This window comes from Dipodomys spectabilis, unplaced genomic scaffold (assembly GCF_019054845.1).
Source record: "Dipodomys spectabilis isolate Male_0828 unplaced genomic scaffold, ASM1905484v1 ptg000032l, whole genome shotgun sequence".
Taxonomy (NCBI): domain Eukaryota; kingdom Metazoa; phylum Chordata; class Mammalia; order Rodentia; family Heteromyidae; genus Dipodomys; species Dipodomys spectabilis.
In genome coordinates this window covers 33,845,820-33,869,329 of record NW_024870709.1, presented here as the reverse complement: position 1 = coordinate 33,869,329, position 23,510 = coordinate 33,845,820, and the positions used below count along the sequence as shown (strand labels likewise).

Below are 23,510 nucleotides of genomic sequence, written 5' to 3'. Positions count from 1 at the left end.
TGAATTTTTATTAAAATATTTTAATTATCCAGGTATTTGGTTTATAATTTGTGTGTGTGTATGTGTGTTTCTGTCCTGGTACTTGTACTCAAGGCTTATGTTCAAGGCTAGTGCTCTTGAGCCATAGCTCCACTTCTGGCTTTTTTGGTAGTTTGGAGAAAAGAGTCTCATAGACTTTCCTGTCAGTTCCAAGCAGGGATTCTCAATTCTCAGCCTCCCAAGTAGCTAGGATTACTGGCATGAGTTATTGGTACCTGGATGAGGCTTACAATTTTTTAAATTTGATAAGAGCCACATGCTTGCTAGGCAGGTACTTTCTACTGAGCCATGCTCCCAGTTAAAGTGTTTTAGAAAGACATTTTCTAAATGACATTTTGTTTTATGCCAGGGAATAAATCTATCTATCTCAAAACATATAGGAAACCTCAGACTCATTAATTACCTTAGTTCAAATTGAGTGAAGCCCTCAAGTTCTTTTAATATTTTAATACTATTCAAGGTGTGGTTAAGCTCAAATTAGGACAGGGAAGAGCAATGAGGGGGCATGAAATGGTAACTAAAGTTAGCCAGCAGGTTACTATGGGCTACACTGCCAGCACCAGCTATTCCTAATAGAATATTTTCCTCATTTCTGTCCTTGAGTCTCCCAGGCTCTTCAACATAGAAGTAAAAATAAGTAAGATTTTGGTTGTGTTTGAAGTTTTTATATATATGATATACACACACACACATATATTCCATGCTAGCTTCAAACTTACCAGCCTCAGTTTCCTGAGACCTAGGATTACAGATATGTATTCCCACACTTGGCCATAAGAATCTATTTAGTGTAATAATGTTTAATCATTGAGTTTTATTCAGATAAAGCTAGAATCTAGAGATGGACCCATAGAGAAACTACTCAACTTGTCTGAAATTTCTGGTAGAATCTCAAGCAACCAAAATCAATCTTCCTGAAACTTAGCTCACAAGGTAAGAGTAACATCAACATCTCACAGTCCTGCCGTATAGGTTATGAAGCTATGTATGCAAAGCACTTACTAAGTAATCAGCACTTTAGAAACATTCCAGAGTGTGGTTATTATTTTTATTCTGTACTAACAGGACCTTATGCCCATTAAACATAACTTAAAGAAACAGGTAATGTGACAAAAACCATTGAATAACATCACAACATAATGTAAGTAAATTAAAAATATTACTGAGTATCTTTAATTCTGCACTTAACATGAAAGATGTTTAAATGAGGAACACAGATGGAATATAGAAAAATTTTTTTTTCTTTTTTGTTGGTCATGGGGCTTGAACTCTGGGCCTGGGCTCTATCCCTCAGCTCTTCAGCTCAAGGTGAGTGCTCTACCACTTGAGCCACAGTGCCACTTCCAGAAAATTTTCCCAAGACAAATCTCTAGAATATTATTAAAACTATGGAAATTTAATATTTTGTTTAATAGGCTTATTGCCATTTACAGAAAGCAAGACACAATGAGTTCTTTTTAACTTAAAATGTTTATTGACTATTGTCTTTAATAGGTTTTCTGTGTTAAGAAAGAGAAAACTTTTTTCAAATGTGCTAATAAGAAAAAGATCAAGGAAACTGAACAATGCTGAACAGAATCTCTAGTGCCTTGGACATAAATAAAAGATAAGTTTTATAGAAATTCATAGATATTGCCTAGTACTTCACATCAATGGGCTGGCAATGAAGAATAGTAACATATGAACAAGTACAAAAACAATTCATTTCAAGACAGATCCATGAGAACAGAAATTCTACCTTCCACAAGTATCCTTTGCCACTCATGGAGAAGCTATACAACTGACAACATAGTTTTTCACATAATGGCTAGACACAATGTTCAGTAACACCCACTAAAATTTGAAAAACAGCAAAATATAAAACAGTATGAAAGAAATATATTTCCTATCTTTGTAAAAAGATACCTTGATTTTTGCTTTTAATTAAATAAAAGCTATATATATATATATAAATATACACGTGATCCTTATAAAAACTGACAAATACAGAAAGCACAAAGAAAATAAAAATTCCCTATATAACATCAAGAAAAATAGTATAACAAAAATCATAAAATCAGAGTGGACCCTAGAAGGATGCCCCTTGCCTTGGGATCTTCTGATGCCAATTTACCAACCATTTCTAAAACCAGTCTAACCTGCTTAGTTTTAGATATATCTACTGGTGCCTGTCTCCTGGTGCTACTGCATTATTATGATTAATTCAGGCCAGTAGTGTTAAAAAAAAAAAACAAACAAGAGTGACAAGTATGACTAAGATTCTAATCTACACTTTTTGGTTTTCAAGCAACTATAAGAATCTTAGAGGTTGATTTCATCCTAACTACAATACCTGTCCCATTTAGGAAGAAATCAGAATGAAGAGGTCACATAATTTACCCAGGCATCGAAGCTGATAAAAGTGACTAGAAGGACTGAAACTGATCTTGTAATTTCTTTCAGAGGTCTATCCAAGAAAACACTTGTGAATGAATCTCCACAAGTAATAGGGCTACAGTCATCATGTGGTTAGACTACAGTATTTATGAATGTGGAGGGCAGACCACATTGGATCCGAACAACCAGATAAAACAGCAAGACTAACTCTTGGTTTCCAACACTACTCTAGGAAGAAATGTCACAAACAGATCAAGCAGCCAAATGAAGCAGTGTGACCTCTGATACCTGATCACAGGAGTATGTTTGAGCCCTACCTACCAGAGAGGGGTATGTAAGGTTAAGTCACAGAAGTCCTTTCTGAGTGACGGCCCTGTCAGGGCAGCATGGAGGGTAAAAGGATCCACAAGAGCCTCCTGAGCATGAGGATTAAAACAAAGCAAACTTACAAATCAGTCAGATTCCTCCTCCAGTCAGTAGGAGTGTTGTCTACAAAGGTTATACTACTACACAATCATCTCCTTTGCTCCCATCTCAATGGTCTTGATTTAAAACATCATCATCCCTTTCAAGGGTGTGTCCGCACATCTAAAGCTTTTATTTTTGACTAAATGAATCTCTATCAACTAGAGAGAGCACCTAGAAATTTTCAAGGTTCATGATTCAATTCATTTTGACCAATATAGGCCATTTAAGTCTTTAGAAGACATCTCTTCACGCTCATGTCAGCAATTTGAAAATGTTCTTTAGTCCAGCTGATTTCATTCCCAAGTATAAATGGTTAAGATGAACACCATTTCTTCTTCATTTCTTCTGATGTTAATGGTACGAGCTCCGTGGGAGATTCGTATTTGCCAGATCTCAAGACGCTTGCCTATAGATGAGCTCTTTCAACTGTGCCAGGTTACCACTTGTTAGTGCTTCTCGGATAGAGCAGAAAAATGCAAAGTAGTGTTCAAAGTTGTGCATCATAAGCAGGACCCCTGCCAGGAGCTCATTGGTCACCAGCAGATGATGGATGTATGCACGAGTGTAATTCTTACAGCAGTAGCAAGAACACCCTCTTACCACTGAGTTGAAGTCTTCTTGATACCTGAGAAAGGAAACCACAATGGCAGTCCAAAAAGTAAAGGATATGTAAAATACACAGCCTGGACTACCTACTGTGCTGACAGATGTGCCAGGATATTATTAACTAGTGATTAATAATGTCCCTGGCAAACTTTCAGTGCTAGGCATCTATTGAAGATGGCAGTGTGGACAGACATTAACAAAGAACACAGTGGGTCAGGGAAACCGAGGAGTTATCCTCTGATGGATATATCTCCAAGCCTAGGAATCAGGAAATTCACTGGATCACTCATTCATATAGCATTATTAGACACAGTGCAAAGGCACATGTTGTTAGGAAATGCTGTTTTGACAAAGGATAGTTCTCTTTCACTACTATCAGAAGCAGCTCAACCTTTTATTTCCATAGATGTTGAAGGCTACAAGGTATTTTAACTTGTCTTAATCTCTGTATCGACTCTTAGAGACAGACATTTTTATTGTTATTTTACTGGTAAAGATTGCTGTGGGGATCTGGAGTCACTCAGCTTGGATTTGAGCCCTGACTCTGAACCCACATGGGCAAGTCACGTAACACCCACCTGCGCTTTAGTTTCTCCTCCATCAGCTAAAAGTACTAAGAGCTGACCTCACAGGGTTATTGTATGGATTCAATGGATAATATAGCAAAAGAGCTAGAACACTGGTGGGACATATATTCAATGCTATATTAGTGCCACCTTCCATCAGCTATTAAAAAGTGACTTCCTGGAGGCTGGTGGCTCACACCTGTAATCTTAGCTACTCATAAGGCTAAGATCTGAAGATGGCAGTTTGAAACCAGCCCCAGCAATAAGTACATGAGACTCTTATTCCAATTAACCAACAAAGTTCCAGAAATGAAGTGTGGCTCAAATGATAGAGTGCTAGCCTTGAGCAAAAAAGCTCAGGAACAAATACCAAGGACATAAATTGAAGCCCAGGACTAGCACCAAAAAAAAAAAAAAAAAGTCAATTTTCCACAATCACACTGTCAAAATTCAAATCGAGTCAAAATTCAAATCCAGAAAGTATATTTTTGTAGTAACCATTTATATTACTCTACCATTTTAAAAGCAGACAAGAATCTCCTTGGCTATTCCTCAAGAAGTTAAAAGTAGGCTGGGAATGTGGCTTAGTGGTAGAGTGCTTGCCTAGCATTTGTGAAGCCTTGGGTTCGATTCCTCAGTACCACATACACAGAAAAAACCAGAAGTAATGCTGTGGCCCAAATGGTAGAGTGCTGGTCTTGAGCAAAAGAAGGTCCTGAATTCAAGCCCTGGGCCCTGAATTCAAGTCCCAGGACTGGCACAAAAGGAAAAAAAAAAAGAAGTTAAAAGTAGAATATTATTTCAGACCTTCAGTCAAAAAGCCCCAAAGGAATATAAAAAGGAATTATTCTCAAGTCTGTACTTGATAACAACTAAACAGACATGAATAAGTGAGAACTTTGATATAAACCAACAAACACCAAACTCACTAGTACTGGGATTAGCACTTTTGATGAAAGATATCTTAGTTCATTTATTATGGAGGCAAGTACTTTTATTTAAGATTTAAAATGGACTGGACACTATGTTGAAAATTAACTATACAACTTATAGGTAAGATTGGGAGGGAAGCCGGGCGCTGGTGGCTCACGCCTGTAATCCTAGATACTCAGGAGGCTAAGATCTGAGGATCGAGGTTCAAAGCCAGCCCGGGCAGGAGAGACCGTGAGACTCTTATCTCCAATAAACCACCAGAAAACCGGAAGTGGCGCTGTAGCTCAAGTGGTAGAGCGCTCGCCTTGAGCTGAAGAGCTGAGGGACAGCGCCCAGGCCCAGAGTTCAAGCACCACGACCGACAAAAAAAAAAAAAAAAGATTGGGAGGGAAAAACTGGGAGAGAGCAAAGGAAGGGGTGATATTATCCAAAAGAAATGTACTCTTTACTTGATTTATATAACTTTTCTTGATTTATCTAACTCTGTACAACACGTTTATAATAACAAACACATTTGTAAAGAAAAATTTAAAATTGGCATATAATTAAAATTACTTAAGTTTCTTTCAATTTACAATCTTTGTTGTGCTTTCTTTATTGTGGTCTTTATTTTACTCTGTTATTGAAGTAATAAGAAGGAAGCTGGGCATGATGATACATATCTGTATCCCAGCTCCTTGGAGACTGGAGATTGGGAGAGTCACAGTTTGAAGTAAGCCTGAACAAAGTTAGCAAAACCCCATCTCAACAAAGAAGTTAGGCACTATGGTTCCTACCTGTGATACTATGGGTACAGGAGGCATGGGTAGGAGGATTTTGGTCAGAAGCCAAGTTGGCTTCTGCAAGAAACTATTGAAAAGAAACAAGTAAAGGCAAAAAGGGATGGGAGGATGGCTGAAGTGGTAGAGTACCTGTCTAGCTTAAAACCATAGTACTATCAAAAAATAAAAGAAATAATATAAATAATAATAAATAGTAAATAAAATAAAATAAATGAGTGTCTGGCCTTTGTTTTCTGACAGAACAAAATGCACAAATTCATCTGCAGGAAAAAATTTTCTAGAACCAAATACGAACAGACCTAAGTAATATCAAACTAAATATTTTATGAAGTCATAAACTGAGAAAGGAACAGTTACATAAACTTTTTAAAAACAGACTGAAATTAAAAAGTCAGAAATCAAAATCTGAACTTCATCAACTTTCTTACTTTTTTTCCTTCAGATTAATTTCAAATGATGTCATTTCTTGGTTGCAACCAGTTGTTTTAGCTTTCTTTACTTGATCCATGCACTTTATTTCTTCTTGTATCCCATTTTGTTGTAATACTGAAGGGAAAAAAAACAAAAAAAGTCTCTGAATGAAGGTCAGATAAGGAGTGGCCACTTTGACTCTATATTATTATTTCATGCCCTTTGACTATAATTCTACTCTTGAGAATTATTCTAAGAAAATCATACAAGAAAGAAAAAAAATGACAATATTCTTCTAGAAGGCCATAGACCTATCCATAACATCAAAGCAATTTGATATTCACCAACATCTCAGCTAATATGGTTACAAGTATATAACATATAATCTTACCATCAAAGAATGATTTTTTAAATCTAGTTTTGTTGGAAGTTATTCTTTTTCCTTATGACAATTCCTATTCCTTTACATGCAAGTCAATCTGAGGTTTGAAAAAGCCTATATTTCAAATAGACTGGAGTAGAACATGGTTTTAATTTATGCATTCTGTGGGGAGACTCTGGCCCTGAACAAAGCAGATTATGCAGAATTAAATGGGAAGCTGAGTTCTTGGAACTCTTGTTTTAAGGAGAAATATTCCTGCAACAGCAAACATCAGATAGTCCATAAAAAGCCACCTGCTTTGAACAGGGGCAAATAGAGAAGAGGTATTTTGGCCTAATAACAATAAGACAAATTGTTCTCAAAAGACAATTTTGTCAAGGCCAAAGGAAGAAGAGAACAGACATGAGCAATGAAGATAGAGATACTACAATTTGGTGCTATTTAGGACAATTGTTGGTAACTTATTTCTTTAACAATTCACTTATATAATTGGCAAAGGTCCTTAATTTACATTATATACACAGTATGATTAATAATACTTTGATTCAAATGTTCAAGCTATTTCAGTTTTCTTTTCTTTTCTGTCAGTCATGGGGCTTGAACTCGGCCTGGTCACTGTCCCTCAGTGCTTCAGCTCAAGGCTAGCACTCTATCACTTGACCCACAAAGCCACTTTGGGTTTTCTGGACTATCATGGAGTTTCATGGACTTTCCTGCCCAGACTGGTTTTGAACAGCAATCCTCAGATCTCAGCCTCCTGAGTAGTTAGGATTACAGGCGTAAGCCACCGGCGACTGGCTCAGTTTTCTTAATCACGAAGAAAGTTGGTTTTCTAGCCAGGATGGAACTTGTTCATTCCAGAGAACTCAGTATCAGGTTCTTTTTAGAGCTTTGCATATTCATGGTACTGAATGACTAAGTTACCTCTGTCCTGATAGAAATAATTTAGTTTGTAAATGAAGTCATGAAAATTTATAAAGCTTTAATGGGATGCCTATCCACACACATTATGTTCTGGTCTATCTAAAAGGACAAGAAAATTGACCTCCTAAATATAAGAACTTTGATCAGCCTGATTTATTTTGTTTCCGAGATAATCCAACTTAGATTAGTGGTTAAGTTGCTTTGTAAAAGTATGACATCTTCTGAATAAAATTTTAATCATTTGGGAATAAAAGAAACCTTTTAGGAAGTCTCAGGACTTCTTAACTTGAAGGTTGGCAACAGGCAGGGAAGAGTTGGATGAAAAGCAGGAAAAGAAAAAGTCAGAGGGGCCAGTGGGTCGGCGACACTCCCCTGAAGAACTCTTCAAGGGATTAAGACACTGCCAAGTGGGTGTTAGAATCCAAAACTGCATGTCTTGATTTAGGAATAACTAAACAATGTAAGAAAATGGCAGTGCTTCAAAGCAGTATTAGCAGAACAAAGTAGCTTTCACATCTCAGTGTGCAAAAAAAAAAAAAAGCAAAAAGCAACACAAGCATCAGAAGATGGTGAATCTCCCTATAATTTAATTGCATGGAGTTTGTAAAAAGCAGACAAGAATGCTTTTGTGAAAAAACAAATTAACTTTTACCAGGCAGTTCAAAGGTTTTTTCTCTCTCAGATTTCATATCAATTTACTCTGTAATATTCTTTTTCCAGGTTAACAGCTGAGGCCTTGTTTTTCCTCACTACAAAATCTCATCCTAGTATTGATGGTCTAAACATATAGTATCAAGTATCTAATTTGGGATATCAACATACCAGGAACTAGAGATAAGAAATAATAGAGTTTTAGAAAAGACTGTCTTTCATATTTCTCTCTTGTGACTTGGGCCAAAAATTAGTACAAAATGGAAGCAACTTAAGGATAAGACAGGTTAATTTCAAAAGACCTACTTGTCTCCTCAGGATTCAGCTGGTAATCAAAGCTGAAAGTCAAGGCACACCCTCTCTCCGTTACTTGATAAGGGAAAAAACTCTCAAATAAGTCCACTCCTCTTTCAATACACTCCAGCACCTCATCTGGCTGGCTAACCCCACAGATGAGTCTATAAAATAACAATAAAAACAGTGACATGAGACAATTCCAGCAATGAAATTAGAGCCTTTCCAGTCAAAAGGATATTTAGAAACAACAGTAATGAAAAACACCCAGGGCTGGGAATGTGGCTTAGTGGTAGAGTGCTTGCCTAGCATGCATGAAGCCCTGGGCTCAATTCCTCACTACCACATAAACAGAAAAAGCCAGAAGTGGCACTGTGGCTCAAGTGGGAGAGTGCTAATCTTGAGCAACAGAAGCTCGGGGACATTGCCTAGACCCTAATTTAAAGCCCCAGGCCTGGCAAAAAATAAACAACAACAACAAAAAACCACCAATCAACATTAGTAAGCAGCAAATAGTAAGTATGAGAGAACAAGGCTGATTCCTAGATCTACCATTTGTTTAATTGCTGTGCCACTCCAGGCAGGTTTCTTAAATTTGAATTATTGTTTCTCATTTGAAAAACAAGATCAATAATGCATACCTCCCCAAGAACCATTGTGAGGTGTTTTGTGGTAGGGAGAGGAAGTAAGATTGTTGTAGTTGGGACTGAACCAGGCATCATGTCTGCTAGGTGAACTGTTCTACCACTCAACCAACAATTCCAGCCCTGCTATTTTTATTTCACCTTTGAGATAGGGTGTCACTAGCTTTTTGTTACCCTCTAACTTGGCAATCTTATGCCTCCACCTCTGAGAAACTGGGATTATAGGAATATGTCACCATTCCTGGCTCACTGAGCACTGATGAGATTTTTAAGAAAGCACATAGTATAGCTGTGGACTCCAGAAAGAAGCTCAATAGGGTTGTTTACTTCTCGTTCTAACTAATTCTTTCCAAACACCTTTCCAGTCTTAGGATGAACTTTTAGCCTAATCTCTATACTACAATAAGTCTGTTTTTTGTTTTTTGGGGTTTTTTTTTTTTTAAATCAGTCATGGGGTTTGAACTCTGGGCCTTGGCGTTGTTCCTCAGATCTTCAGCTCAAGGCCAGTGCTCTACCACTTGAGCCACAGTGCCACTTCCGGTTTTATGGTGGTTTATTGGAGATAAGAGTCTCACGGACTTTCCTTGCGTAGGCTGGCTTTGAACCGCTATCCTCAGATCTCAGCCTCCTAAGTAGCTAGGACTACAGGCATGAGCCACCAACGCCCGGCTCAATAAGTCTGTTTTATTCAAATATTTATTACATGTTGTTTTGATCAAGCAGCCTGGTGATTAAATATAAAGATATATATATATATATATATATATCAATACATATATATATACACATTTTTTTTAATCAAAAGAAATTTCTAAAGCAAAACATTTAAATTCTTGTATTCACATTATATGGTTTAGCTGATGCAGAAAAGCTCTCAACCAAGTTTTGCTGCTAAAGCAAGATGTGAGAATGTAGTTGATGGAGGCTGGCTACTTGGCTGGAACTAGTTTTATTGTTTATTTTCTACCCATAGTCCCTTCTCATGATCTGGAAGAAAACTTACGTACTTTCTGATTTCTAAAATAAGTTACAAAAATAAAAAGCTTATATAATACTAAATAAGCAGAACCCTTAAATATATGCCAATTCTCCTGACTACAGTTTCAAGTCTTATAATGTTTTAGGACTTGTCTCCAACTGAAGCTGGCATTTCTTACACACTTACACAGAGAAAAACAACCCCAGCTTTCAAATTCAGTAACAGACATCTGTGAACACTGAGTGCAAAAAAAAAGTCCAGAAATGTCTAGAAAGCTCGTGCTGAGCTGTTCTCTGCATCAGAGTGAAATGAGCACAGGAGGAAAGGCAATGAGCACAAAATTAAAACTGGGGGAAGGGAAAGGCTAACTGTGATGGCAGAAATACCCTGATCTGGGGTCAGGGGAAGTGTGTACACAAGTGTGTCACACCTGTGTGTTACAATCACTGAGATGTTTCTGAGATTACATATACAATATACTGCCCTGTAGCCCTCAAGGAATACAAAGCAGTATCCCATAATCAAATGTTTCTGCAGGAAAAAGAAAACAAAAAAAGCACAAAAAGCACATTAAGTGGAATTCAAGACTATGAAAGGATGATGCACACCTATAATCTCAGCAGGTGGGAGGCTGAGGAAAGAGGATCACAAGTTTGAGGCAAGTCTGGTCTTCACATTGAGACCCTGTCTCAAAAATCAAACAAAAATACTACAGAATAATATATATATTTTAAAGAAATGATAAGCATCTTGGTGCTAGTAGCTAACATTTATAATCCTAGCCATTCAGGAGGCTGAGATCTGAGGATTAAGATTTGAACCTAAGCTGGGTGCCAGTAGCTCATGCTTGTAATCCTAGCTACTCAGGAGGCTGAGATCTGAAGCTCACAGTTCAAAGCCAGCCTGGGCAGGAAAGTCCATGAGACTCTTATCTCCAATAAACCACTAGAAAACTGGAAATGGTACCGTGGTTCGGTAGAGCACTGGCCTTGAGCTGAAGAGCTGAGGGACAGCACCCAGGACCACAGTTCAAGCCCCACGACCACCACCACCACCAACAACAACAAAAAAAGAAGATGTGAAGCTAGCTGAGGCTAGAATGAGAGGAAATAGTTTAACATTTGTCCTTATTTATGAGGATTATTCACATGGCAGTTACTCTAAGCTCTACATTCTGAAACAGGGGTAGGGAAGCCTTGACCGAAGTTTCCCTCATAAAAAAATTGGAAGAAAGTGAGGAAAGAGGTAACACTGTTCAAAAAGAAATGTACTTTTCACTTGACTTACATAACTGCCACCCCTCTGTACATTATCTTTACAATAAAAATGTTAAATAATCAAGAAATTTTTTAAAGAAATTTCCCTCATAGTCTGTAGTGACAGACAAAAAGGACATAATCAGAACATGAGAAGGCATGCCCGTTTCAACTCTCATCCTACAGTCGGCCAGCCAGCACTCCGTGCGGGGCCTATGAAGCTGCCCTACACTCTGATGGAACACTAGCCTGGGTTTGTCCTCTGGCAGCTCGGCAGTGACAGATGACAGCATGTGCAGTCTGGTCTCCAAGGTTCTTAGATTCCCTTGAAAGCCATCTAGAAGGAAACCTCCTACAGGGCGCTTGGCGGTCTCTCGTGCTGACCTCAGCCTCTCCTCCATCACATCTCCTCCTTCAATGACTCCAATGATCACACTTTTCTGAAGGACCTGAGGTTAAAAGAAAAAAAAAAAAAAGAACTGAAAGGTTCTTAAACCATTTTAAGTATCAAAGACCTTTGTTTGTAAGACCCTTACATGGAATTCCAATGGATGGAATAGATCTCAATGAAGTTGCTGATGAAGAAACATTCAAGGGGAGTAATACGGTTCCAAGGAACCACCAAACATGTAAGAAAAGAGTGAGGAAACATAGAGGCAATCAACATATGTTGACATATTCTAGATTAAGATTAGATAAATGTACTCTGTGGAAGAACAGAAAGAAAGGGACAAAGGAAGAGCCTTAGTCATTTTAGATGACTATTGAGAGCCATTTTTAGCTATCAGCAAATCTTTCAGCCACAGATAATTTTAGGAACTTATGAAACTTTATGGAACATTTTTCCATTTGGGAAAAAATATTATGCAATGACTAGAGCACATCTTCCTCAGAAGCAAACTCGATGGAACAAATAGCTAAACTTAAAAATATAAATACCAAGAATTTACTGGCACCAGTGGCTCACACTTGTAATCCTACCTTCGCAGGAGGTCGGGAGTCTAAGAATTGCAGTTCAAAGCCAGTTCGAGGTCAGCCAGAACAGGAAATTCCATGAGACTCTTATCTCCAATTAGCCACCAAAAAAACAAGAAGTGAAGCTGTAGCACAAATGGTAGAGCTCCAGCTTTGAGCCAAAAAAACTAAGGAATAGCCCACAGAGCCTAAATTCAAGCTCCAGTACTAATACAATATATATGTATGCATCTATCTATCTACAGAGATTGAGAGAGAGAAGCTCAAGTTTTAGAAGAATGTACTGAATATTTTTATCATCTTGGGGGTAAAGAAGGCTTTTCTAAGTAAGCTAAAGCCTATAGGAAATAACTGACATGTTTATGTATAAAACATTAAGCCTGTCTAGTTAAACATACAATAGTGAGGAATAGTTACCTATTCCTCCTATTTTGAGGAATAGGTAACTATCTATACCACAGAGTCAACAAATTCTCTAAGGAAACAATAGCCCCATAGAAAATAAAATTCAGAAAGATAAACGTAATCCCCTACATATATAGAACTAATTAGAAACAATAAGAAGTAATTTTTTCCCATGGCAATAACACAAAAATGTAGACAACACAGTGTAAGGGAAAGAATAAAAAAATAGTCATTATATACTCTGATAACCAGAAAGAATAAAAACCAGTTCAGCTTCTCAGAAGGGCAAGTAGGTAATACCAAAATATCAATGCTTTTATCTTTGAGTTCTAAAATTCCACTTCTAACAATCTCTCTTGTAAATATATTTTTTCACATGCATCAAGACATATTTACAAAAGTATGGAGAATAATGGGAACCAGAAACAATCACCAGTCAATAGAGTAAGACTTACATAATTTATGATACATTCATAATACGGTTCACTATACAGCTGTTTTAAAAAGGATGCAGCAGATATACTAATATATACACTGACAGAAAGTTTCAGGAGATTGTTAACAAAAAATAAGCAAATTGCTGAACATATGAACAGATTGGTGAATTATGGCATGCATATGTCTATGTATTAATTAGATGTAAGGAACTGCATAAAATAAGGTTTTCAAAGACAGGAACAAATCAAAAGTGGCTCTTGGGGAAACAGGGAGAGGTCTGGAGAAGAAATCTGGAATACTATGCAAAGGGAGTTTTGCAACTTAATTTGAGCAGGAGGACAGAATCAGACTATTCCACTAGAAAATACATTCTTACTGTGATGTGGATAAATTAAGGGCTAGTAGGGTTACGAATGGGATGAGAAAGAACTTTACCAATCCAGGTGAAAGAGGAGATGACCTGTTCAGCAGGCAGAAGTAACACAATTTGACCATTAAATTCCTGGGTAGAGAAAGAAGTTAATTCTAGGATGATTTCTGGTTCCTGTTTTGGAAGCCTAGGCAGATAGTGATAAGAATAAAGATGAAATAATCCTAGAAGAACAGTGGCAATAAGACAAGATGATTATTTTGTTGGGTACATTATTCTGAGGTATCAGTGGATGTACAAATGGTTATTTTAACTCAACCACTGAACAGATGAAACTTAAGTTATGAATATGTTTCACAGACTGTGCGGGGTAGAAGGGTAGATGCTTGCTTGGCAGGATGCCACCCCTTCCCTTTCCTGCTTCCACAGTAGACATGGCTAACAGATAACTCTCTTCCTGAGGTACCATGCATGGCTCCAAAAACCTTATATGAACCCATTTGCCCTTCCTGACCTAGGAAATATATACAGAAGAAAATGAATGCCAAACCCAGAACCTTGGGGAGCTTGAAGTGTATTCAAAATTTTTAAAAATCCAGGTCCTTTTCAGCAAAAGGCAAAGATGTATGTATGTAAAGCAAGTATTTACTAATGACCAATACAGCCCTCCTTGGGAAACTCCCTTCCATGAATATAAGGAGTCTGATCATACACACTACTGTCTAAAATGGAACAATGAGGAATAAAGGGGACACTAATAATAACCATAGCAAGACAGTAGTGTAAGCATAACCAATACAGAAAAGAATCCTAACATTTGAATAATACACAGAAGTAATCTGAAATAGTAAGATTGATGATAATATAAATAGGAAACTCTGGCCTTTCTAATAATCATCTTTGTCACATCTTCTATACTGAGTACTATTTATCCAAATACTACAAGTACTACAAAGATAATTACTGACTAAAAGCAACATACTACCTTGGTCCAGTCTTCAGGCTAGACTTCTAAGGAGTCTAACTGAGTTAGTCATAACTGAGTTCTATTTAGAATAACAACTTTCCTTTCAGTATTTCTTGGACATTAACTTTACCAGTCAAACCATGCTTTTATTGTAAAATAAAAACAGACTTCAAATGTAATGTGCTTTGCCATGATCAAAGCACACGATCACTGCTAGGGATCTGATCACTGCTCAGGATTGTTCACATAAATAATCTCAAATACTGAAATCCTCCCTTCTGATCCCTTGTTACTCCCTTACCTCCTCTGCTTTCTCCCAGTAAATGCCTCCTTTTCCAACTTCATTAACTCTGTTTTCAGGCTCCTTATTTACTGCTATAGTTATTCACTGGAGACTTACTATGTGTCAAGCCTTCTGCTATATATGGTAAGATACATACATGTAAAAATAGAGTTTAAGGAGACCATATTTTAACAGATAAATACATAAATTACTGCAATCTCACATGACTGTGGTTACAGTATAGCTTCATATAAATTAAAGGGATAACAAAGGATGAACACAACTTCCTGGAAGTGTTAGGGACCAGTTTCATACTTTGATGAATGAATTAAATGAACCTAATGAAAGGAAGATGGACAGAGAAAAAAAGAGGAATAGCTGTGAGGAATACCTATATAGAGGTGCCTCAGAATGGAACAGGCTAAGGTCTCAGAAACTACAGATAAAAGTCTAGAGTGTATGCCATAGGAAAAAGTAACCTACAAAGAGCTGAATAAATTGCTGGAGCCCAGTCCCACTCTAGGGATAAAGTGGAGAGTTATTAACTTCTCTCAGAAAAGTGGTAACAGGCTGACATCTGAGTTATACAACAATCTCTTGGAAAGCAGGTGTTAAGATGAATAGAAATGAGAATAGAGATCAATTCAAAGGTAGCAAAGATCAATCCAGAAATGATGAGGTCACGGCTTGGGTAGGGGGACTAAGAATGATAGGAGGAGGTTATTTTTGACATTCTTAGGATAAATGGATATTAAATGTACATAAGCAAACAGTCTTGAAAAGCTCAAATTCTTCAGCTAAGCAACCTGGTTGATGCTATGAACTGATCTAAACAAAGTACAGAAAAACAAAAGGAAGATAGGTCAAAGGAAAGAAGACAAAAGTCCAGTGATATAATCTAAAGTCCAAGAGTTAAGTAGGATGACATTGATTTTATGTATATATATGGATATATACATATATGTATATATATATGCGTGTGAGAATTATTTAGCAGTAAAAACTAAGGCGAGGCTACGTAAAGATTGTAATGAAAAGAGAGTCTAAGACAGCATCCTGGAGAAGAACAGTTCCTAGGGAATGCAAGAATAACTGGAGCATGAAGTAAGGAACAGAGAAGTAGGAGTGACAGAAAATGCAAATCATATATCTTGACCATGTAATTGTAACTCCTCTGTATAGTATTTCCACAATAAAAAAAATAATAATAAAATGCAAATCACAGACTGGAAGCGGGGTAAATTTCAAAAGAAAGGAGTGGTTGGGGGAGGGGAGTCAGCCTCACCTCTGACTCTTCCTGTAGCCGCAGACAGTTGTCCAGAAATAAAAGGGACCGGTCCACAGCTTTTCTAGCCCTTTTTATGGAAGCTGATTTTTCACAAGATGCCTCTCCATCTGAGAGGCACTGGAACCAGTCGGGTTGCAGGGCCTGCTGAATTTCCATAAACTTGGAAGCGGTCATTTCCACTCGTCCTCCGACACCCCAGACAGACACTGACTGCCATGGAGTGGGATGATGAGGAATCAGCAAGAGTAAAATGCAAATTTTTTTAAAAAAGGAATATAACAATAAAGTAATAATTCTTTATAACTGGAGAGATAGCATCAATTTCAATTCAATCTCTTAGAGTGTGAATAAAGTGTTAGACTGTATTTTGAATACTCTAGGGCCTAGGAGTCCATAGAGTCAATGATCATTTAGTCAACTTATGAATTAGCCTCCAAAGGATTCTATGTTAAGTTTTCTAGCACAACCTTCCCTTGTTCCCTAATCCATCTCCTCTAGCCCCAGGCCTATGCTTGCTGTTATGCCCATTCTCTTTCTTTGCTTGGCAAAATACTAGGCATTCTAAGTTTAAAATCTTCTCCAGACTTTACTGGACATAATCGACAGTTCTCTTTGCTAAGCTTAGGGTAGTTCATACTTCTGGCTTTAATAGCAAAGATAGCACTTATCATACTTGGTATATTTGTATAGCTAGAGCATCCCAATTAATGTCTACATCGCCAAAGCAGCTACTGCTCCATACTGCTACTGCATTTAATAAGTGGTTACTAAGTTGAAGTAGATACAAAATTATGAGCAAAGACATTGATCCAGTAGCTCATAAGGATGTCCATACTTAATATTGGATCGTTATTAGTCTTCCTCTATACCATCTCTGTTCTTAGAGATCACTAAGTATATAGATGGAGGGGAAATATACAGTCTTCCTTGTCTGTAAAGCATAAGAATACTGTTTAAATGAAAGGAATCTTTTCCTTCTTACAAATAGAGTAGATAACTGGGACCTAAATACTTTTGGGGGGATTCAATTCACAAATAAAAAGAAAAATAACTGAAAATAACATATGTAGGTAATTAATAAATATGTAGACATCAATAAATTGAGCGCAGAAGATGTGACTGCATTCATCAAGCATCAACATCTTCTGTATCGGGCTGGGAAGGTGGCTCAGTGGTAGAGCGCTTGCCTTGCATGCATGAGGCCATGGGTTCGATTCCTCAGCACCACATAAGCTGGAAGTGGCGCTGTGGCTCAAGTGGTAGAGTGCTAGCCTTGAGCTGAAGAGCTGAGGGACAGTGCCCAAGCCCAGAGTTCAGGCCCCACAACCGGACCCACCCCCCAAAAAAAATAAAAAAAGAAACAACATCTCCTGTATCTGACACCGTCCTCAGGGACCGTAGCTACAGGGCTACCTCTCAGATGAAAACTCAATGACATCTTTTGGACATCTTCCTTTACTAGCTAAAACCTCTGGCTGCAGATAGTTTGTTTCAAATTCTATTCTACCCAGCAAGCAGTATTCTCTTTAGGTTCTACTATATATAGTCGTACATGTGATAACCTTCATCAGCAACTTTCTCCATGGACCTTGAAATTGTTCAAACTGCAAATAAAGCACCGCACCCAAAGACAATTGTTTTCTCCCCTCGTAGCAATTTCTTTTCTTGGTATGTATGTGACCCTTCAGAGTGTTTTTGCAGCAATAAAAATGTTGAGGGTATACTCCTCATCTCAGCTCACCTTTGAGCAGCCCTGCTCCCTTGTCCCATAGTACCCTACCAAGATAACAGCAACAACAATAATAATAGAAGGTATAAAGAAATCATCCCAGACAGAGGAAAGGTAGCATTTGAGGCACAGTAAACTAAACTCCTAGGACAAAAACTGCAGTATTGGAGGACCTTATTGGAACTCAAGAACACACCTTGTTTGTCACATAACCAGATGGGCAGGGGCTGACTGGATCGTGCAGAGAGCAGTATAAAAGCGACTCTGGCATGCCTGTATAAACACAAAGGAGATCTTGAAAGTGCTTCCATCAATTACATTTGTTTTAACATGGAACAACTTTATAGTGTCTACATGAAAAAAAAGCCAGGCTATTGGCTACAGTAAGAAATTGCTACCTGATTTTGGATATATAGGAGGTCAATGAAGAAGTACGAAAGACTACTATGAAAGCTATTAATTTAAAAGAGCTAAGTAGTAGGAAGATGAAATGATAAGAGTCAACTAAGTAATTCCAGTAACACTAAATCTCATTAATAATATTCTTGTGTCCCTAGGTGCAGAATTATAGGGAAACTGTACACTACTGCAAATGGGTCTCGTTCTTAGTATGTTCCATTAACTCAAAATGATAGTTTCTTATGTTCTTTAGTGAAAAAGACAATGGCTTTATTTTTAAAAATCCACAGAAATGATTAGCAAAGCATTAAGGGTTTAAGTCATATGATACTCCACATTTTTCATAAAAAACAAATCAAGTTAAAAACCTCTGCAGTTCTCCATCTTATTTTTCACCATTTCAATTATGGCAATTATCTCTAAAAAAACCTCTCTTAGCTATGTTCACTTATGTATATGCTTGTATAAAGTTTGTGAAAGACAAAACAGGGCTGGAAAGGTGGCTCAGTGGTAGTGTGCTTGCCTTGCATGCATGAGGCCGTGGGTTCGATTCCTCAGCACAACATAAGCAGAAAAGACTGGAAGTGGTGCTGTGGCTCTAGTGGTAGAGCGCTAGCCCTGAGCTGAAGAGCTGAGGGATAGTGCTCAGGCCCAGACAACCAACCAAAAAAAAAGAAAAAACACAAATTCCTGCATTGAACCAACAAGTCATCATGTGGCTTCCTCCAGAAGCACAAGGGTGAAAAACAAAGGAAAATAGGATCTTCATTTACTTGCATGAGATCTAAATATTATAGTAAAGCTCTAGGAGAAAGTGGTTCACAGAAGAACTGGCCCACTAGCCCTTACTCAGATTTACCTTGAAAGAAATGGCACATACATCTATATAAACAATCTACTGCCATAACAAAAGATAAAACATATCAAAATGGCTGCATATAAAACCTTCTTTAAACATAGGTCCCATGGTTTCCCTTATTTGCAATATCTAGTATAGGTATGAGTCAAGCGGAAAAAGTCAGATAATGTGATGTTAGGAAAACGAACCCTCAAATATGTATTTTAATGTTTTTGTTTCTTTCATGCATGTGTTTCTAACGCATTTATAAGATTATTTCTTTGTTGCTTTGTATGTCCCTCCCCCACAGTGTAACCCCCGCTTTCACTATATTTGATGTCAGTATAACATGTGGAGGAGACGGGGACAAACAAGTCGTTTAAGGATTCAGGTGGACCTGTTGCAACAATGAGAAGTACAAAATGTCATGTCAAAACCAGCTTTACAATGTTGGTGTGTGGGGGGGGTATGAATGGGTGGGGGGGAGGCTGGGAAGGGAGGTGAAGGGTAAACAAAGGAGGAGGCTGCAATGCTTGGTAAGAAATGTATGCATTATCCTGCCCATGTAATTGTAACCCCTCTGTACAGTATGTTCTCAAATAAAATAAAATAAAATTAAAAAAAAAAAATAAAACCTTCTTTAAATTGAAGACTGAATGAGATGAGACACTCCAGATCTGATATATGTCCATGGCAAGATCTCCTATCAGGTCTGTTTTCAGTGACTGGAGTATCTGCCCACATTTGTTTACCAATACTCTGCTCCTACTCTTGACCTGGTCAACACCTGATCTTCCTTGACCCAGCTAATATGTTCATAAATCCTTTCTTTATCCTGACCCCCTCCCACATATACTCAGAGAGGTTATGTGCTCCTCTCCATGGACTACCATGATTCACATACACATCTCTAATCCTGCAAAGTAGTCTCCACATTCTCACTAGATTGCCTGTCCGTCTTTATCCCAGCTGGGCTCTAGATCCACAAGAACTGCAACTGTTTACTATTCAACTTTCAGCCCCCAACATCTGGTTCTTAGATGTACAAAAGATATTCATTAAAACACCAAACAAATGTGTGACATTGATAAATCAGCAGCATTCTTAAACTCTACATTATCAAATCATAAGGTACAAACAAATCATTTTTACCTATAAAGTTTCCAACTCCTTTCTTATATTCTGCCAAGACTTCATAATGTTCTGCTCTGTAAGTGAAAACAGGAAAAAACACAACATAACAACAAATCTTTCCTTAAGATACTATGAAAAACATCTAAAGCCCTGTGCTACTCATCCACGACAGTAACTGTAAATTTGACCAATAAACTACATTATTCAACAGTTCCAATGAACTAGTCTAAGTTAGTCAAAATTCAGCTCTTTGGTTTGCAAAAGGAGTTTCTTTAAGAAGAGAATATAGTAAGGATTGACTGCTTCAGAATATTTGGATTCTCTTCTCTTGCCCCTTTAAAAACCAGTTATCAACACAGTAGAGTTATCTGATCAAACACCAGGCTCTTCAATTCATATAAAGTCAGTTATGTATTACACAAAATGACTTCACTCTATTCATTCTACTTCTGTAGAGCAATACTAGTAAGGGCAGAGGCAGGAAAAAAAAATGCTTTGAGGATGGTATGTAAGGATAGTCCTTACCAAGCATTCCCTGCCCCCAGGGAATGGTAGCAACCAAGACAGTATGGGAGGAAGAGTAAAATAACACTAACATATAGGTCTGACCCATGGTTCTAGGTTAAGAACCAAATGGTATGCAATATCTTATATCTCTCTTCTGATTTTGGCCTGAAATTGACAAATTGTGAACAAAGAATTCTTTCTCATTGTTGCACCCAACATCAATGCCAACGTCAGCACTTGCATACTGGGTTCCACACTTACAGAGATGACAGTGTGAGCTGAGCCATGGCCGGAACCCCATGGATATTGTTCAGTGTATGATGTGTCAGGTGCGGGGCAGAGCCAGTCCTGGTATACAAAAGGCATCCTGGAATGTCCACGCTGCAGTTGCCTGCTTTGCCCAGGTTTTGAATTTTCCCAAGACGACACCCATTAACGACCTTGGTAAGATTCAGCTTCATACTTAGGGAATCTTCTAGGTTCTGATAAGAAGAATAAAATTTAGTCATGAGATTTTTGTCTGAAGTAAATGGAAGTAAATGGAAGGATGGTAGTGGAATGACGAATCATGAAAGGAATTCCAGAAAGCCACGGTCACTCTAAACTTTGACATAGTATAAAGGGTCACAGTGAGTGCTTAAACCATACTAATTACTGATTTGAACCATTTTTTAGTTTTTCCATTTTGAGAAAATATTAAGCAACCTAGCATTTTTTCCTAATTGTTCAGTAAAGAAAACAGACTCTGCTGAGCACAGGTGGCTTTTACCTATAATCCTAGCTACTCAGGAGGCTGAGACACAGAGGATAGCAGTTAAAAGTTTAGCTCAGGAAAAAATGGTCCATGAAACTCAATTTCCAATTAACCAGTAAAATGCCAGGATAGAGGCATGGTTCCAGAGAAAACATCAGGTGTGAGTAAGCAAAGTACATGAAGGTTTGGGGCACTGAGATCAAGCCCTGGATCAGCAAAAACCAGGAAAGTCCCTAAAACAATATTCTGGTTCATATTAAAGTTTATAAACATAAGGACTGACTGTGGTAGTTTATACCTGTCTCCCAGCTATTTAGGAGGTGGAGATAAGGAGGAACATGGTTTGAGAGCAGTCTGGGCAAAAAAGTTGGCAAGACCCCCCACTTCAAACAACAATTTGGGGATGGTGGTATATGCCTATGATCTCAGCACCCAAGGCTGCATAAGTAGGATAATCACAATGACTCTGGACGCCAGCAAAAATTTGAGACCTGGGGCTGGGAAGGTGGCTCAGTGGTAAGAGTGCTTGCCTTGCATGCATTAGGCTCTGGGTTTGATTCCTTAGCACCACATAAGCAGAAAAAGCCGGAAGTGGTGCTGTGGCTCAAATGACAGAGTACTAGCCTTGAGCTGAAGAGCTGAGGGACAGTGCCCAGGCCCAGAGTTCAGGCCCCAAGACCGGCAAAAAAAAAAAAAAAAAAAATCGAGACCTTACCAGAAAAGTAACTAAAGCTCATGCCTATAAATCTAGCTACTCAAGCGGTGGAGATCTGGAGGATATTGGTACAAAGCCTGTAAGAAAAGTTGCAAGACTCCATATCCAAAATGATAATCAAAAGCAGGTCTGTAGACGACATAAAGTGTCAGCTAAGCAAGCAAAAGGCTGACTTCAAACCCTAGTACTGTGTTACCCCCACAAACACCTCCCACCTCCCCTCTGCAAGAGTAAAAAGGGCATGGCTAGCAAGGACATGAGGCTCTGAGTTCAAATCCCACATCAAATAAAACACTATAAACTATAGGAATATACATTAAAGAGTATTTTTAAATCATAAGCAGAAATTATCTACAAGGTTGAATAATACTCCAACTTATTTTCACATGATGTCTACGTGGAACATACATAATTTTTCACTACCTTTGTAATTGGGAAAGCCAAGTCTCTATTTTAAAGAGGGCAAAACGTACTCTAACTTTCGTAGATAAAAAAGTCGGGTAGGAAACTCAGAAACGATGATCAGTTATTTGGATGAGAGGCTGCTAAATAATTAGATCCCGGGTTACACCTATAAGATGCATTATAGAACTTGACAAGCAATCGTGATAAATCTTTCAAAATGTCACTGGAGACACCAACATTTTAGAAATACTTTCTAGTTCCCTAAGCAAGGACTATACTGTCTGGAATTCCTGTCAATTGGGTCAGACTATAATTATTACAGCTTATCGGAGACAGTCCATCTTTGGATCTCGTCCTCTTTATGCATTACTTTGGATTTATCTTTGCTCCTTGAGCCATTCTCCCGAGCCTTGGACTTTGGTAAGAGCCGCTCTCAGAGATTCGAGATGGGCCCACCTTCTCCATTACCCTGGGTCGCTCAGAAAAAACTTGTACATGAACTTGGGACTTTGAAAAAAGGTGGCCCTCTTCACTCAGAAGTGTCGCCAATGCTCACACGATGCGGAAGAAGTTGGACTCACACGCCAGGAAACCCCCCAAAGGCAAGAAGAGACGGAGAGCAAAACAGTGCAACACAATCGGGAGCAGTGGGTGCGATGCCACTCGCCCATCCCTAGGAGCTCCACACCAGAGGGGGAGAAAGGAGGGGACTTACCCGCCAACTTCCCAATTCTTTTGGCTTTTCCGAACCCCAAAACAACTCCTCACAGTCCACTAACACGTGTCAGGTCAGCGGAATTGTCGCCCAGCTAAACCACCGCCTCCGGGACAGAACCAATTAGGGAGTACTACGTCATCACTAGGCGCTAGAAAGAATCCAAGGTCCTATCCGGGCAAGACTAAGGAGGGCCGCTGTTGCCGTGGTAACTGGGAGAACGCGCGCCGCCTGCGCAAAGCCTCTTGGGAGATGTGGTTCGGTGGCGTCAGACACC

General features: G+C 38.4%; 1 protein-coding gene across 3 annotated transcripts; it reads right to left on the bottom strand.

Moving 5' to 3' along the window:
- Nucleotides 1-1,490: 1,490 nt before the first annotated feature.
- Nucleotides 1,491-23,338, bottom strand: Qtrt2 (queuine tRNA-ribosyltransferase accessory subunit 2). 3 transcript variants are annotated; one of them, XM_042676713.1, is made up of 9 exons: nt 23,234-23,338; nt 20,906-21,126; nt 20,156-20,211; nt 17,963-18,039; nt 16,035-16,247; nt 11,561-11,760; nt 8,445-8,596; nt 6,199-6,316; nt 1,491-3,508 (listed from the first exon to the last, which is right to left on the bottom strand). In XM_042676713.1, the coding sequence occupies exons 2-9, from the start codon at nt 21,103-21,105 to the stop codon at nt 3,277-3,279; spliced, it is 1,248 nt and encodes a 415-aa protein (XP_042532647.1). In that variant the 5' UTR covers nt 21,106-21,126; nt 23,234-23,338; the 3' UTR covers nt 1,491-3,276. The 3 variants fall into 3 exon arrangements, with proteins under 3 accessions (XP_042532647.1, XP_042532648.1, XP_042532649.1); XM_042676714.1 differs by having other exon boundaries at nt 11,696-11,760; XM_042676715.1 differs by lacking the exon at nt 16,035-16,247.
- Nucleotides 23,339-23,510: the final 172 nt, after the last annotated feature.

What these genes read in the sequence shown, in the direction of transcription:
- Qtrt2 (XM_042676713.1), bottom strand. Translation starts at nt 21,105, where the DNA reads ATGAAGCTGAATCTTACCAAGGTCGTTAATGGGTGTCGTCTTGGGAAA. An exon ending in CTGGTTATGTGACAAACAAG is followed by an intron (nt 16,248 to 17,962) that starts GTGTGTTCTTGA and finishes ACTCCATGGCAG; the next exon opens with TCAGTGTCTGTCTGGGGTGT. An exon ending in ATTAATCTGAAGGAAAAAAA is followed by an intron (nt 3,509 to 6,198) that starts GTAAGAAAGTTG and finishes TTCCTTTCTCAG; the next exon opens with GTATCAAGAAGACTTCAACT.